Source organism: Conger conger, chromosome 10 (assembly GCF_963514075.1).
Source record: "Conger conger chromosome 10, fConCon1.1, whole genome shotgun sequence".
In the NCBI taxonomy this organism is placed as follows: Eukaryota; Metazoa; Chordata; class Actinopteri; order Anguilliformes; family Congridae; genus Conger; species Conger conger.
In genome coordinates, this window is record NC_083769.1 from 2952501 (window position 1) to 2971332 (window position 18832).

The following is an 18832-nucleotide window of genomic DNA, read 5'->3' on the forward strand; positions in this document are numbered from 1 at the left end:
ATGTACCTTAACCACTACACTACAGGCCGCTACTTTATTGAATATCCATTATTTATATACATTTTTATATATATATATATATATAATTTATATAACTCATTTCATACACCTTAGTGCAACACAAAGCAATACTTTACAATAAATAAAATAAGAGAATTAAATGGGTGCAGAAGCATTAAATATTATAAAAGTGCAAGAGGGCAATTGGGTTAATAATAAATTAATAAAAATTAATTTAATTCAATAAACTAATATATTTCCAACATATACAATATCTAATGTATGTATAGATATACACTCTGTAAGCACTTTATTAGGTATTTATTACACTTATCTTTAGACTTATAAATCTTCTGCTGCTCTAGCCTATCCACTTAGAGTTACGATGCGTTGTGTGTTCAGAGATACTCTACTGCATACCACAGTTGTAATGTGTGGTTATTTGCATTACTATCACCTTCCTGTTAGCTTTGACCAGTCTGGCCATTTTCCTCTGACATCTCTCATTAACAAGGCATTTCTGTCTGCAGAACTGCTGCTTACTGGATGTTTTTTGTTTTTTGCACCATTCTCTGCAAATTCTGTTGTGTGTGAAAATCCCTGGAGATCAGCAGTTTCTGAGATACTCAAACCACCCTGTCTGCCACCAACAATCATTCCACGGTTAAAGTCACTTAAATCAAATCTTTTCCCCATTCTGATGGTTGATGTGAACATTAACTGAAGCTCCAGACCCATATCTGCATGACTGTATTATATTACATACACAATCAGATTAAAAAGTGGAATAGTCCACAGGACTGTATTGGTAACTGCAAGCAGACTCTTCCATTTTAGATAATAGGGGTGTTATAGATATGTAAAGACGTATGAGGTTAGGATAGTTGAAGTGTTGTATAAACAAAACCCACTGACTACCAATGATAATTATCTGCTCTTTGATGACTCTCATTGACACTAAAAGTATGTTTTATTTTGGAGATATGACCCTGGGTGAAATTCTTTAGTTTTTTTTTGTGCCAAATATCTCCTAAACGAAAGTAGATGCATGTTCTCTGAGAACTATGAACTATGTTCTCTGTGAGATATGAATTCTATGTACAAAATTATCTCTAGATACAAATGTACTTTTTCTTTAAGGACCTCTAAATATCACATTTTGTGCTGTGATGCGTTTTTCATTACGACCTCTGGCAAACATAAAATGGCTCTGCTGGGAACACAAAATGGAGTATGAAGCTCAAGTCTTTATTCTATATCTCATAAGAGAAAGATCAAAGAGGTGCTGTGGTGCAACCTCCTGGAGTTGGCATGGAATGGCTCATGGGCTGAAATACAATATGAAAATACATATTTTTGATTATTCTAAATTGTTTAATTCAGTTGTAATAGTATTCCCCATGTTCAGCTGGTGTTACATGGTCACACAATTACACAATGGACCTGTTTGTACAAAGTATGTCACAGACTACCAACATTTCTTTTGGTTGTTTTTCCAGATGTGTCTCTGCCAAGTTATCAGGCGGGTGAACTGGACTTTGAGCCTCTGCAGGAGGAGGACGGGAGTGGGAAGAGTAATGGGGGGAGGCTGCCAGCACTCACTGAGGTAGATGAGGATGATGACCCAGAAGAGGAAGAAACAGTGTGTGTGTTTGTGGATATGTTAGAGGAGGACGCACACTGCAGTATGTCTGGGTTCTCTCAGGATGAGCTCTGGGGAGACATTTTTGAGCTTGGGGGACAGGAGGCTGAGGACGGACAGGAGCTCAGTGCTGAGGATGAGGCCTTAATGGATGACATGGATGCAGGAGGACTGAGCTCCCTGGCCCAGAGGTCACAGATGATCGGCTTTAGAACTGGATGCTGGGAAGGTGATCAAATGAAGAGTGGAGGGATCACAGGAAGTGGGAAGCAAGCTCAGGACATGGGGATGGAGCAGGAGTTTTCTACCCAACACGCAAATTCTCAGGAAGATCATGGGGTGGAGTGCCCCCAAGCCAATGCCCCACACGCAGGTTCAGATACAGGGGCAGAGGGAGGGGAAGAGGACTACAGAGGTCTGAAGGACGGAAGGAATTTGTCTGAACGATTCGTAAAAGAGGAGGGTGGGAAGGAAAGCCAAAGCTACACAGACACAGATTCAAATTCAGAAGTAGACACAGACACAGACTCAGATGCAGGCATAGACAGAGATGTAGATTTAGACGCAGGCATAGACAGAGATGTAGATTCAGACGCAGGCATAGACAGAGATGTAGATTCAGACGCAGGCATAGACAGAGATGTAGATTCAGACGCAGGCATAGACAGAGATGTAGATTCAGACACAGACATAGTCCCAGATGTGGGTCCAGTCTCAGATGATGTTACAGATTCAGATGCAGACATAGTCCCAGATGTGGGTCCAGTCTCAGATGATGTTACAGATTCAGATGCAGACATAGTCCCAGATGTGGGTCCAGTCTCAGATGATGTTACAGATTCAGATGCAGACATAGACATTGTTACAGACATACTCACAGATGCTCCAGTGGCAGATGATGTTACAGATCCAGACACAGACATAGACATCGTTACAGACATAGTCACAGATGATGTGACAGATCCAGACACAGACATAGACATCGTTACAGACATACTCACAGATGATGTGACAGATTCAGATTCAGACATTGTTCCACACATCCTAACACACATAGTCACGGCTGTGGCTCCTTTCGCGGACGATGTTGTGGATTCAGATGCGGATTCGGTTACGGATGCAGAGGCCATGCCAGCAGCTGATATGGAGGCAGAAGAGCACTGTCACTCAGTGACAGAGGAATCGCTGGATGACTTTCTGCATGTTCTCCCCACAGACCCCTTCAGAGGGGAGCTGAAGGAGTTCTCCGAGTCTGATTGTGGGGTGGTCGGAGAGGGATACGCCGAATACCCATCTGAAGAGGAAGAGGAGCGCAAGGATGAAGAGGAGAACGCTGAGGGGAGGGGATTGGGGCAACTCTCGGAGGCCTGGTCCCCCCAAACAGGAACAGAACCTTCTGAGTGGGAGCTGATGGCAGGAGCGGTAGAGGGCTGTGAGAAGCAAGAGACCAGCGAAAAGAACGGAGTCGGTTTGGAGGGAGGGAGAGAGGAGGATGGAAGGAAAGGTCATGCAGAGAGTGGGTTTGATGTGGGTTTGGACATTGAGGAGGAAATGGAGGTTTCAGATTCTTCCAGCGTGAGGAGCGAGGGAGACATGCTGAACGAAGGCAGTGAGGATGAGTCTGCAGGGGCTCATGGGAAACAGGCCCTAGACGGGACAGAAGATCGGGGGAGTGACGGGGGCCAGGGTTCTGATGAAAGTAAGAAAGATGATGACGTTATGTATGAAATGAAATGGATGGGAGGCCAGTGGGACCATGGGAGAGGAGCAGCCCTGAGAATGGATGGCGGAAAGGAGCACTGTCACACAGGGAGCATCACAGAGGATGTGTCCTCTGCTGATGAAGACGGAATTCTTCAAAGCGTCATGTTAGACCAGACCAATGAGGACAAGGAGAAAGTGCTTCATGTTATCACACGCGAGCAGGCCTCGGCTGATGAAGAGGATGTCGGCCATGCGGAATATGATGGAGGAAGGGTTGAAGGAAGCTCTGCAGTGAGTAGTGCTGGTGCTTTTGGGGGCTGGGCTCCCGGGGCTGCCCCCCTGTCCGTCTCCACCTCAGATCGCCCCAGCAGACACAGCGAGTCAGAGAGCAGCTCCAGCGATTCAGACACCTGGTCTTACCAGGCGGCCGCTCCCGCGGTCCTCAGAGGCCTGAGCGCTGGACCCCACCACCTGTGGCCAGGGTCAGACTCACAGGCAGGGGGCGCCACTGAACCCCTCTCCAGCGCTTATGCTCACAGAGTCCGAGGGGCTGAAGAGGAAGAGTTTGAGAATGACGATAACGTAGAGGAGGAGGACGAGGAGGAGGAGGAAGAGAGGAACTGGGAGCAAGAGAGAGAGAGGATTCAGGCGTTTTACCGCTACTACGGTGATGAAGAGGAAGACTATGGCGCGCAGCAAGAGGGTGAGTAATGTGTGATGTTAGGAACCACTTTCAGAGGAAGAGAGTTTCTCAGTGGGGTAAATGCAAAAGTAGATATTCAGCCATATGGAGCAGAACTCTAGGACAGAAGGTGAGAGGTGACTGCAGACCTGGGTCAAATACATAATTGCTTTGGATTAAAATACTTTACTACACTTATCTGGTGTATTGGGAACTATGAAATACTGTCAAGAAATGCAAGCCCTGCCTTCTGGTCCTCTTGGCTGGCTCAATTGAACTAGACAACATCAGTCAACCACAGAAAAGTATTCAAAACAGTTACATATTTGACCCAGGTCTGGAGGTGAGTCTGTTACTCAAACCAGGAAGGAAGAGGATGGACAGATGGAAGGGCACAGAGAAGAACTGGAAATGACTGGAGAGAGGAAAGGAGAGAAGCAATGAGAGGGGGAAGAACAAAGTGAAAATAACAGATTTATTATAACATTGGGTCATTTTTCTGGCCCACTGTTTCTCTGACGGTGTTGTAAAGCTGCTTGAGATTCTTTAAGACTGTGTGTTTATACCTTCATTCTCTCTGCCAACACACTGTAGCCTGGCAACCAAGAGAAACACACATGCAAATGCACGCAAATAAAATCATGTAAGTACAGTATGAGTTCAGGCCCACACACAAATACACATATGCACATAGACATGTACTTTTAGGACATGTACATAAGCACTCACCCAGATTCCCACACATATGCATGGAAAGGCAAGTTTTGTTTAAGACAAACACACACACACACACACACACACACACACACACACAAACACACACATACATACATGCAGTACATAAACAGAGTAGCTGCCGCAAGGGCAAGTTTCAACAGCTAATGGAGATTCAACTTTAAACAAATAAACACAAATCCATCTAAGTGCAAGTGCAAGTGAAAGGGCACACCAAGTGAGGTTAGGCTCTACCCTACAATACTCCATACTGTCGGACTTTAGACTGTCAGACACTACACTGTAACACTCTACACTGTAACACTCTACACTGCAATACTCTGCACTGTAACACTCTACACTGTAACACTCTACACTGCAATACTCTACACTGCAATACTCTGCACTGTAACACTCTACACTGCAATACTCTACACTGTAACACTCTACACTGCAACACTCTACACTGCAATACTCTACACTGTAACACTCTACACTGTAACACTCTACACTGCAATACTCTACACTGCAATATTCTACACTGTAACACTCTACACTGCAATACTCTACACTGTAACACTCTACACTGCAATACTCTACACTGTAACACTCTACACTGCAATACTCTACACTATAACACTCTACACTGCAATACTCTACACTGTAACACTCTACACTGCAATACTCTACACTGTAACACTCTACACTGCAATACTCTACACTGTAACACTCTACACTGTAACACTCTACACTGCAATACTCTACACTGTAACACTCTACACTGTAACACTGTAACACTCTACACTGTAACACTCTACACTGTAACACTCTACACTGCAATACTCTACACTGTAACACTCTACACTGCTAGATCAGGAGGGAGGACTAAGGTATAGTCTGAAAAGGTGTGTTTTTAGTCTGCGTCAAAATATGGGGAGGGGTTCTGCTGTCCTGACAGTGGTTGGCAAGTCATTCCAGCACTGAGGAGCCAGAACAGAAAACAGGCGTGAATGTGCAGGAACCACAAGGCCCACAGCTGGCAGGCCAGAGTGGTCTTGATGGGGAGTAGGGAGCAGGCCAGAGTGGTCTTGATGGGGAGTAGGGAGCAGACCGGAGTGGTCTTGGTGGGGAGTAGGGAGCAGACCGGAGTGGTCTTGATGGGGTGTAGGGAGCAGACCGGAGTGGTCTTGATGGGGAGTAGGGAGCAGACCGGAGTGGTCTTGCTGGGGAGTAGGGAGCAGACCGGAGTGGTCTTGATGGGGAGTAGGGAACATACCGGAGTGGTCTTGCTGGGGAGTAGGGAGCAGACCGGAGTGCTCTTGCTGGGGTGTAGGGAGCAGACCGGAGTGGTCTTGCTGGGGAGTAGGGAGCAGACCGGAGTGGTCTTGGTGGGGAGTAGGGAGCAGACCGGAGTGGTCTTGCTGGGGAGTAGGGAACAATTCAAGATTAGATGTAAAGTGGGACAGTGCCCTTAGCAGCCTGGAGCGCAATCCAGAAAACAGGCAAAGGTCAAGATCCAGGCAGACAGGTACATTTGGGGAAGGTAGAGCGTAATTGGAGACAGGCAGAGTTCATAAACCGAGGAGACAAAAAAAAAGTCCAAATCCAAAAATCAAGAGAGAAAAAGCCAGGAGTTCAAAACCAAAAGATCGAAAAACAGAACTGAACAGAGCAAAGAGGAGAGGAGCGGGACAGCACAGGGTACGGGCACAGGACACAGGGCACAGGGCATAGGGACAGGGCACAGGGCACAGGACACAGGGCACAGGACACAGGACACAGGGCACAGGGCATAGGGACAGGGCACAGGGCACAGGGCACAGGGCACAGGACACAGGGCATAGGGACAGGGCACAGGGCACAGGACACAGGGCATAGGGACAGGGCACAGGTCACAGGGCACAGGACACAGGGCACAGGTCACAGGTCACAGGGTACAGGGCACAGGGCATAGGCACAGGGCACAGGGCACAGGGCACAGGGCACAGGGCACAGGGCATAGGGTACAGGGCACAGGGCACAGGGAGCTAGAACCGGGGTTGGGAACAGAATACAGAAAGACGAACTAGCCACAAGAAACTGAAAAAGACATGTTTAAATAGACTAAGTGATTGACACACAAATGAGACACAGGTGAGCTGAATGACAAGAGTCAGGAAGGAAGTACATATAAGGAGTGGGGAGGCGGAGATATTAAATGAAACACAGGTGGAACAAATAAATGAGGGAATGGAGCAGGAAACAGACTACGAAAAGCACAGAGGGACACAAGGGGTGAAAATACTAGGGACAGAAAATCAGGAGACAGAAAACAGAGAGCACTTTGCTATTTCAGTCACATCCACCGCAGCTAATCCTAAAAGTGCTTTTGCAGGCTTTTTGAAAAACTGGTTTTGTCATGCTCCTGAAACTGAGCATCGGCATGGAGACGGCTGTCAGCAGCCTGAGCCTCACCACACAAACACTGTGGCCTGTGATCCAGTTTAACTGGAAAGATTGCAAATCAGACAATTTGTGAAAAGCGTAGAGGCAGACACGGTGTTTTATATGAGGAGGTTCTGTGGGGTCATCCCATGAGCACTCGTGACACTTCCTGGCAGGCCGATTTTTTTACCTTTTAGAGATGGAGAGTACAATGGAGAGACAATAAGGGAACAGAAATAATGAGAGAGGGTGGCAGAGAGAGAGAGCATGAAGAAAAGAGGAAAAGAGAGTGAGTGAGAATGAAAAAAGTAAAATACAAATGTCAGTACAATTGTTTGTACAACTTACTATGACTATGACTACTACTGCTGCAATTTACTATTACTGCTACTACTGCTATAACTTACTGCTGTTGCTCACTACTACTACTACTGCTATGACTTACTGCTGTTGCTCACTACTACTACTACTGCTATAACTTACTGCTGTTGCTCACTACTACTACTACTGCTATAACTTACTGCTGTTGCTCACTACTACTACTACTGCTATAACTTACTGCTGTTGCTCACTACTACTACTACTGCTATAACTTACTGCTGTTGCTCACTACTACTACTACTGCTATAACTTACTGCTGTTGCTCACTACTACTACTACTGCTATGACTTACTGCTGTTGCTCATTACTACTACTACTGCTATGACTTACTGCTGTTGCTCACTACTACTACTACTGCTATGACTTACTGCTGTTGCTCACTACTACTACTACTGCTATGACTTACTATTAACACTATGAATACTATAATTACTACAATTACTATTCCGTATAAACTACACCCATGATTTAAAAAGACTTTTAGACACTTTTAGGTTCACTATGTACAAATCCCTTAAAATTATTATTATTATTATTATTATTATTATTATTATTATTATTATTATTATTAATTAGACATCAATTTACCCCTGAAACCATAGCAACCCCCTTCATTTAAATTAAGTACCCCTTAAAAGGAAACTAAGATCCCTTAATGGTCCATTAATTTGTGCACACAAAAAAAGATGAATGAAAAACACCTTAATAGGCTTCATTTTAATGGGAGGATTTGTGGTATTTTACAGTTTTTTACAATCACTTGGACACTAATTTCAGAACTTTGAGGTAATTTTTCAAAACTGTAGACACAAAACTCAAAATGGATAATCAAAATGCATTTTTCAAAACTCTAAACACTTTTTTCAATTGCTTGGATACAATATACAGTTTTGTTCAAATAAAAAGTAGTGCAAAAAAGTGAATAAATTGCAACAATTCTTTTTATAGCTTTTAGTTCCATATTTCAAATGTAGTGGAAACATTACACATTCAATTCCAAATAATTTTTTTATCAAGCCTGCGTTCAGGAAGCAAAGAAAAGGAATATTAATCTGTGTCAACATTTTTCTCTTCAAACTCAAACATTACTGTATAAACTGAAGAGATTTAAAGAGTTACTGAACTAATATTTAGTTGCATAACCATTGTTTCAACCAACTTCTGGCACCTAGACACAGGTATTTCAGCCCAGGATGAACAAACTACATTCCACAGTTCCTGTGAATTTTTGGGGTTTGCTTCAGAAACTACATTTTTAATGTCACCCCACAAGTTTTCAATGGGGTAGAGGTCGAGGGATTGAGATGGCCACTCCATTACGGCATTCTGATTGGGCAAACTGTGTCACGCATTATTTTCATATAACTTTGCTATCGAGAACAGATAAAAGAGGTGTGTAGAATTTTTTCATAGCTAAAAAATCCAACAAATCAATGGGTGCAACATCATGCACAATGCATTTCTAAGTCATGCAAGCAGTCCGGTTATAGCCCACCTGGTGGCAAAAATATGTTACTGTAGGCTACATTGCATTTAATTACACTTTATATTGTCGGAAAAATGACCAGGGGAGATGTTTCAAACATAAAGTAACTGAACATTTTAACTTAGGCGTTAATAATAACAACACACAAGTGAGTGTGGAGAGAATGATCAAACTTTTACTATTTGCAATTAACTCCATAAAACAGTGCCACAAGCGTAGAGGAATATATTTTGACACGGCACGCATATTCTCTGTATACTACATGTGAAATCCTTAATAATTGAATATGTAATTTTGCAGGAATGGCTGCAAGAACAAGACATGCCAGCCGATTTTGACAGCTGTGCTGTAAAACTCAACGAAATATTGATGCTTCAGTTCAAAATGGGAAGGGCTCCATTCACAGTCTGGAATACAGTGTCAAATTTCTATAAATATCTAACTATTATTTTGCGAGCTAACATTAGTTAATAGTCTAAAGTTTTATTTATTTTCGGCGATGGTGAGCTTGTGAACTGTGCCTGAGCTGGCTGTTGATGTCACAGTTCTGCTTGGTTGTTTTAGGGAATTTCCAGGCACAACTTTTTTGCTCTTTACAAACTCTTGTTTGCGAACCGACCTCCTACTCACCTCGTTTTACGACCACCGTAATCTGTTGTACGTGAGGTTGAGTGTCCCTGCCGTTTGTTATTTCCTTGCTCGGGTCAGATTAGATTTCTCGACCGTTTTGATAGGTCGTTCTATTGGTTGGCTAAGTGCCGGGGAGTTATTTATTCCCTTTTTAGTTTTTCTCTTCATCCTCTGGGGTGTATTGCTTGTCTCTTGGGATACCCCCAGAAAATATTAGTGGTTGTGTCATGTCTTATGGGTAACTTCTAGAACCTTCTCTCAGTGGCGGTTGGTCCTTCGACCCCGCTCCCTTACAGCGTCTTATTGCCATTCCAATAAAACGATTTGCATTCACAAATTGTGAAATGGCATCTGATATATCTGTGAATGGTTTTGCGAAGCACAGTAATGTTACATCGAGATATTAATAGAGAAAGAAGTAAGAAGTTGCGAATTAGAAACCAATTTAACCTTCATTTAAAACCTTGAATTTAACCAAGATAAAAACAATTATTGTATTTTGAGCAGAACTTAACCAACATATGTAACCATAGCAAACATTAGCCACATTCACGACTTGAAGTAGTTTTTTACAGTGACATTTTATTTTATTTTGAGGGCTAATTGCCCCAAATTATTAACGACCCCACTTATATTTTAATCTTTGGTAAAATACCATTACTATAAGTGGAATAATCCACTTGTAGGTGGTTGTTAAACAGTTCTTTGCCTCCATGATGTGCGTTAAAACCATTTAGCAACCACCTAGTCATGGATTATTCCTTACTTGTACATAGCTGAATAAGTGTGTCAAACAACATATCAATCAGGTTCAATTACATGTACAAGCACGCTGTGTCACACCCAAAATGAAACCTGCAACCTGTGCCTTGTTTCTAAAACCCCTGTGCAGGATAGCCTCTCTTACTGACTCACAACAGCTTGACTGTCTAACTGTTCCAGGAAGAGTGATGCTTATAAAAAGTTATGAAGTCTTTTTTTTTTTACTCCCACTGACACAGCATGCTGACCCATGATAATCCTTTGCTCCTTGTGTTCTCAGACCAAGGGCCCTCCAGCAGGAAGCACACAGTCCGGTTCTGCCTGCCCACACTCCCTCTCCAGCGGGACTCCGACAGGCAAGTCCCATTCTACTCAGGGTCACTTCCCACAATGCAACATACATGCAGCTGTAACATACATGCAGCTGCACTATTATGCCCACAGCAACAATCTTAGACCCCTCCCCCATGCCCAACCACACTGGCACACTCCCCCAACCACACCCTCACACACTAACCACACCCTCACTCCCCCAACCACACCCTCACACACTAACCACACCCTCACTCCCCCAACCACACCCTCACACTCCCCTAACCACACCCTCACACACTAACCACACCCTCACTCCCCCAACCATACCCTCACACACTAACCACACCCTCACTCCCCCAACCACACCCTCACACTCCCCCAACCACACCCTCACACACTAACCACACCCTCACTCCCCCAACCACACCCTCACACACTAACCACACCCTCACTCCCCCAACCACACCCTCACACTCCCCTAACCACACCCTCACACACTAACCACACCCTCTTACACTCTAACCACACCCTCACACTCCTCCAACCACACCCTCATACACTAACCACACCCTCACACTCTAACCACACCCTCACACACTAACCACACCCTCACACACTAACCACACCCTCTTACACTCTAACCACACCCTCACACTCCTCCAACCACACCCTCATACACTAACCACACCCTCACACTCTAACCACACCCTCACACACTAACCACACCCTCACACACTAACCACACCCTCTTACACTCTAACCACACCCTCACACTCCCCTAACCACACCCTCACACACTAACCACACCCTCTTACACACTAACCACACCCTCACACTCCTCCAACCACACCCTCATACACTAACCACACCCTCACACTCTAACCACACCCTCTTACACACTAACCACACCCTCACACTCTAACCACACCCTCACACTCCTCCAACCACACCCTCATACACTAACCACACCCTCTTACACTCTAACCACACCCTCTTACACACTAACCACACCCTCACACTCTAACCACACCCTCACACTCCTCCAACCACACCCTCATACACTAACCACACCCTCTTACACTCTAACCACACCCTCACACACTAACCACACCCTCACACTCCCCCAACCACACCCTCACTCTCCAACCACACCCTCACACACTAACCACACCCTCTTACACTCTAACCACACCCTCACTCTCCAACCACACCCTCACACACTAACCACACCCTCTTACACTCTAACCACACCCTCACACTCCTCCAACCACACCCTCATACACTAACCACACCCTCACACTCTAACCACACCCTCACACACTAACCACACCCTCTTACACTCTAACCACACCCTCACACTCCCCTAACCACACCCTCACACACTAACCACACCCTCTTACACTCTAACCACACCCTCACACTCCCCTAACCACACCCTCACACACTAATCACACCCTCTTACACACTAACCACACCCTCACACTCCTCCAACCACACCCTCATACACTAACCACACCCTCATACACTAACCACACCCTCACACTCTAACCACACCTTCTTACACACTAACCACACCCTCACACTCTAACCACACCCTCACACTCCTCCAACCACACCCTCTTACACTCTAACCACACCCTCACACACTAACCACACCCTCTTACACTCTAACCACACCCTCACACACTAACCACACCCTCACACTCCCCCAACCACACCCTCATACACTAACCACACCCTCACACTCCAACCACACCCTCACACACTAACCACACCCTCTTACACACTAACCACACCCTCACACACTAACCACACCCTCACACTCCCCCAACCACACCCTCACACTCTAACCACACCCTCACACTCCCCCAACCACACCCTCACACACTAACCACACCCTCACACTCCCCCAACCACACCCTCACACACTAACCACACCCTCTTACACACTGACCACACCCTCTTACACTCTAACCACACCCTCACACTCCTCCAACCACACCTTCATACACTAACCACACCCTCACACTCTAACCACACCCTCTTACACACTAACCACACCCTCACACTCCCCTAACCACACCCTCACACTCCCCAACCACACCCTCACACACTAACCACACCCTCTTACACACTGACCACACCCTCACACTCTAACCACACCCTCACACTCCTCCAACCACACCCTCATACACTAACCACACCCTCACACTCTAACCACACCCTCACACACTAACCACACCCTCTTACACTCTAACCACACCCTCACCTCCCCTAACCACACCCTCACACACTAACCACACCCTCTTACACACTAACCACACCCTCACACTCTAACCACACCCTCACACTCCTCCAACCACACCCTCATACACTAACCACACCCTCACACTCTAACCACACCCTCTTACACACTAACCACACCCTCACACTCTAACCACACCCTCACACTCCTCCAACCACACCCTCACACTCTAACCACACCCTCACACACTAACCACACCCTCACACTCCCCCGACCACACCCTCATACACTAACCACACCCTCACACTCCAACCACACCCTCACACACTAACCACACCCTCTTACACACTAACCACACCCTCACACACACTAACCACACCCTCACACACCCAACCACACCCTCACACATGCCCAGCCACACTGTCATACAACCCAACTATGCCGTAACACATGTCTAACACATCCTCAGTCCCCCAAGCACACCCTCACCCTTCATGGAATGGGTTTCCATGGCGGAGCAGCTGCATCCAAGCCTTACATCACCAAGCGCAATGCAAAGCGTTGGATGCAGTGGTGTAAAGCACGCCGCCACTGGACTCTAGAGCAGTGGAGACGTGTTCTCTGGAGTGACGAATCACGCTTCTCTGCCTGGCGGTGAACATATGTTCACTGAACATATGTTTTAGAAAATTGTTTGAATTTGTTTCCAAAACATGAGCATCCGTGAAATTTTAAAAACAAACAAAATAAAAAACCAGACCAGAGTTTGGACCAGGGCCAGAGGCAAATTTCTTTTGCCTCCCTTTATTCTGTGAAGGTTATCTGAGTTCAGACACGAGTATGTTTATACAGGAGGGATTAGATGTGCCAGTGAACGGATATCCTGTCACCGGGGGCAACCCCCACCTCTCTTTCTCTTTCTCTCTCTCACCGGCTCATTTTCTCACACACTCTCTCTCCCTCTGCCTTTTTTCTCCATCAACCTCCCAACTTTCAAGGCCAGACACTTTATCGGTTGTGATATTTATTATCTATACATACACTCAGTGACCACTTGAATAGATAGACCTGTGCACCAGCTGTGCAAATATTTAATCAGCCAATCATGTAGCAGCAACTAAATGCATAAAAGTATGCAGACATGGTCAACAAGTTCAGTTTTTCAGACCAAATGTCAGAATAGGGAAGAATGTTCGAAGTGACTAAGACCGTGGAAGGATTGTTGGTGCCAGACAGGGTGCTTTGAGTATCTCAGAAATTGCTGATCTCCTGGGAGTTTCACGCACAACAGTCTCTAGAGTTTGCAGACAATGGTGCAAAAATCTAAAAATATCCAGTGAGCAGCAGTTCTGTGCGCAAAAATGTGTTCATGAGAGAGGTCAGAGGAGAAGGACCAGACTGGTTGAAGGTGACAGGAAGGTGACAGTGATGCAAATAACCACACATTGCAACAGTGGTACGCAGAAGAGCATCTCTGAACACACAATGTGGGAAACCTTTGAGTGTAGTGTGTAATCTATACCTTTATTACACTTGAAAGGGTTGAAATACGTTTTGCAAGGAAATAAGCAATTTAATAAAGGCGAAATATACAAAATACAGACCAAATAAGACTTACTCTCTCATTTAATCTCTCACCCTCTCTTTACTCTGGTATCTCACTGTTTGTGTTTTAGTTAACAGAACCAATCTTTTGTCTTGGAAAAATCTTGGGAATGTGACAGGCATGGTTTCAGATACAAAAGTGCCTGTCGCCATGTTTTGGTGAGAACAGATTGATGGCCAATGTGCTTGGATCATGCCTGTGTTTTTAAATTTCTTTGTGAATTATTCCATATAGTGTTATGACTTTCATATGTCCTTGAACATTTTTGAACAAGGTTGTGATATGTCTACATTCCATATATTCAAACAGCAAAAACACACACACACACACACACACAGCCATGGCTGGTATAAATATGCAGAGATGTTTACACCCTAAGAGAACCTCTTAGGTTCTCCTTGGTAACCTTTCCTGTTAACAGAATAACACCTCACAGTTTGTTTTCTTAACCTTCCTGTGGGGCTACGTTTGCGCTGAGACATTGTTTGTTGAGTGCTGGTTGTTCCGTATGTTGTCAGGGAATGCCACAGTCTAAGTTATGTTTTTCTGTTCAAATTCCGATATCAGTTACTATGTCAACACACTGTAACATGCTGCTGGTATATGAACACACTTCAACAGGCACTGTCAAAAACGATGTGTGCAAATGCGTGCATGAGACACTACCACAAATATGGTAGTCATAATAATGTTTCATTTTTAACAGAAAGTGGTTGTTTTGTCATCGCTGGTGTGACATAAGCTTTGCTTTATACACTATATTGCCAAAAGTATTCGCTCGTCTGCCTTCAAACGCATATGAAAGTGAGTGACATCCCATTCTTAAACCATAGGATTTAATATGATGTTGGCCCACTCTTTGCAGCTATAACAGCTTCAACTCTTCAAGGAAGGCTTTCCACAAGGTTTAGGAGTGTGTTTATGGGAATTTTTGACCATTCTTCCAGAAGTGCATTTGTGAGGTCAGACACTGATGTTGAACGAGAAGGCCTGGCTCACAGTCTCCACTCTAATTCATCCCAATGGTGTTCTATCGGGTTGAGGTCAGGACAGTCAAGTTCTTCCACACCAAACTCGCTCATCCATGTCTTTATGGCCCTTGCTTTGTGCACTGGTGTGCAGTCATGTTGGAACAGGAAGAGGCCTCCAAACTGTTCCCACAAAGTTGGGAGCATGAAATTGTCCCAAATGTCTTGGTATCCTGAAGCATTAAGAGTTCCTTTCACTGGAACTAAGGGGCCGAGCCCAACTCCGAAAAACAACCCCACACCATAATCCCCCCTCCACCAAACTTTAAACTTGGCACAATGCAGTCAGACAAGTACCGTTCTCCTGGCAACCGCCAAACCCAGACTCGTCCATCATATCGCCAGGCGGAGAAGCGTGATTCGTCACTCCAGAGAACACGTCTCCACTGCTCTAGAGTCCAGTGGCGGCGTGCTTTACACCACTGCATCCGACGCTTTGCATTGCGCTTGGTAATGTAAGGCTTGGATGCAGCTGCTCCGCCATGGAAACCCATTCCATGAAGCTATCTACGCACTGTTCTTGAGCTAATCTGAAGATCACATGAAGTTTGGAGGTCTGTAGCTATTGACTGTGCAGAAAGCTGGCGACCTCTGCGCACTATGCGCCTCAGCATCCGCTGACCCCGCTCTGTGATTTTACGTGGCCTACCACTTCGTGGCTGAGTTGCTGTCGTTCCCAATCGCTTCCACTTTGTTATAGTACCACAAACAGTTGATTGTGGAATATTTAGTAGTGAGGAAATTTCACGACTGGACTTATTGCACAGGTGGCATCCTATGACGGTACCACTCTGGAATTCACTGAGCTCCTGAGAGCGACCCATTCTTTCACAAATGTTTGTAGAAGTCGTCTGCATGCCTAGGTGCTTGATTTTATACACCTGTGGCCATGGAAGTGATTGGAACACCTGAATTCAATGATTTGAATACTTTTGGCAATATAGTGTATCTGCCTTGTGCAGATTTTGTATTTGGTCATTTTTCAGTTGACTTCATCCTACCAATGAACTCTAATTACAGTTTTTTTTAATCACGTTGGTACTAATTTCAGAACATTCAGGTCATTTTTCTAAACTGTAAACACAACATTCACGAAACACAAAACCAATACTGAAAATGCATTTTTCAATTGCCTCAATGCAATACACATATAATTTGCTCTCTGAACCAAATCACTTTTTCTTAATGACACAACATCAAAGTATTAGTATTTATTTCATAATTCAATGCACTCATTACATATGGCACAACTATGTTTTCCTTTCATTACAATGCATCTACCTATCAATTAATCCAACTGCTAAAAATGATAAATAACTAGCATTACTCCTTATGCATAGTTTTATGGAAATTGTAACTGTAACAGCATTCAATGTTTTTTTTTTTTTTTTGAGTTTGTTAGTATAAAAGAACACATTTGAGATTTCCAAATATTCATTTTCCAAAATATTTTATTTTACAGAGGCATTTTTGTATTTAACATATTACTGCACGCAATTGACTACTTTTTACATAAAAACTTGATCAAGGCTGTCTGAGATCAGAAGCAAGGAGCCAACCAAAGTCTGCAGAAGAACTGTGGCAAGTTCTCCAACATGCTTGGAACAACCTCCCTGCTGATTGTCTTATAGAACTGCAGGACAGCATTGGCTATCTCAGCAAAGTGATGCAGTTTTAACGCCGAAGGGTGGTCACAAACATTTAGATTTCATTCAGTTTTTAACTGTTCAAATGTAATGTAAAATGTATAGTATGTTTATTTAGGACCTTTCATTGTATTATTTTGAAAGAATCTTATCTGGACAGAATGTTATACAAGAATTTTGCACAGTACTGTGTATATATATGTACATGCAAATGTTTTAGGCTGGTGTGAAACAAAGCTTTAAAGTAAAAATGCTTTCAAAAATAGAAATGTTAATATAGTTTATGCAAAGTGAGTGAACAGAAGAAAAATCTAAATCAAATCAATATTACCCCCCTTTGCCTTCAAACCAGCATCAATTCTTCTAGGTACACTTGCACAAAGTCAGGCATTTTGTAGGCATATAGTCAGCTGTGCGATTAACCAATTATACCAAACTGGAGCTAATGATTATCAATTTAATATGTAGGTTGAAACACATTCATTAACTGAAACAGAAACAGCTGTGTAGGAGGGTTAAAACTGGGTGAGGAACAGCCAAACTCTGCTTCTAAGGTGAGATTGCTGAAGACAGTTTAATTTCAGAAGGCATACACCATGGCAAGACTGAGCACAGCAACAAGACACAAAGTAGTTATACTGCATCAGCAAGGTCTCTCCCAGGCAGAAATTTCAAGAATGGGTTTCCAGATGTGCTGTCCAATCTCTGTTGAAGAAGCACAAAGAAACGGGCAACATTGAGGACCGTAGATGCAGTGGTCAGCCAAGGAAACTTAGTGCAGCAGATGAAAGACACATCATGCTTACTTCCCCTCGCAATTGGAAGTCCAGCAGTGCCATCTTCTCAGAATTGGCAGAAACCAGTGGGACCCAGGTACACCCATCTACTGTGTGGAGTCTGGTCAGAAGTGGTCTTCATGGAAGAATTGCGGCCAAAATGTGGAAAACAAGGCCAAGCGACTCAACTATGCACGAAAACACAGGAACTGGGGTGCAGAAAAATTGCAGCAGGTTCTCTGGACTGATGAGTCAAAATGTAAAATATTTGGCTGTAGCAGAAGGCAGTTTGTTCGCCGAAGGGCTGGAGAGCGGGTACAAGAAGTGTCTGCAGGCAACAGTGAAGCAGTGGAGGTTCCTTGCAAGTTTGGGGCTGCATTTCTGCCAATGGAGTTGAGGATTTGGTCAGAATTAATGGTATCCTCAATGCTGAGAAGTACAGGCAGATACTTATCGATCATGCAGTACCATCAGGGAGGCATCTGATTGGCCCCAAATTTATTCTGCAGCAGGACAATGACCCCAAACATACAGCCAATGTCATTGATAAAAAACTGTAAGTGACAGTGTTCATTACACTATTTCAGTGTACTGGCAGCATATTGGTTAACTGACAGTGTGTGCTAGAGTGTGTTATTAGTGTGCGGAAGTATGCTAGTATATTGACAGTGTCTGTATAGTATGTTAATGTACTGACAGCACATGTTTGAGTTGTGTTAATGTGTGGACAGTGTGATACAGTATGTTAGTTCAACGACAGCATCTGTTAACGTGCACTAATATACTGACAG

At 44.3% G+C, this 18832-nt stretch overlaps 1 protein-coding gene across 6 annotated transcripts in view; it reads left to right on the forward strand.

Moving 5' to 3' along the window:
• si:dkey-183p4.10 (serine-aspartate repeat-containing protein I) overlaps window positions 1-18832 on the forward strand; it is a 32376-nt gene that overhangs the window by 7188 nt on the left and 6356 nt on the right. For all 6 annotated transcript variants that reach the window (XM_061259056.1, XM_061259057.1, XM_061259061.1 and 3 more), the window contains 2 exons: window positions 1500-4049; window positions 10706-10781. In XM_061259056.1, coding sequence (XP_061115040.1) covers window positions 1500-4049; window positions 10706-10781 — 2626 coding nt within the window. The remainder of the gene's footprint in view (window positions 1-1499; window positions 4050-10705; window positions 10782-18832) is intronic.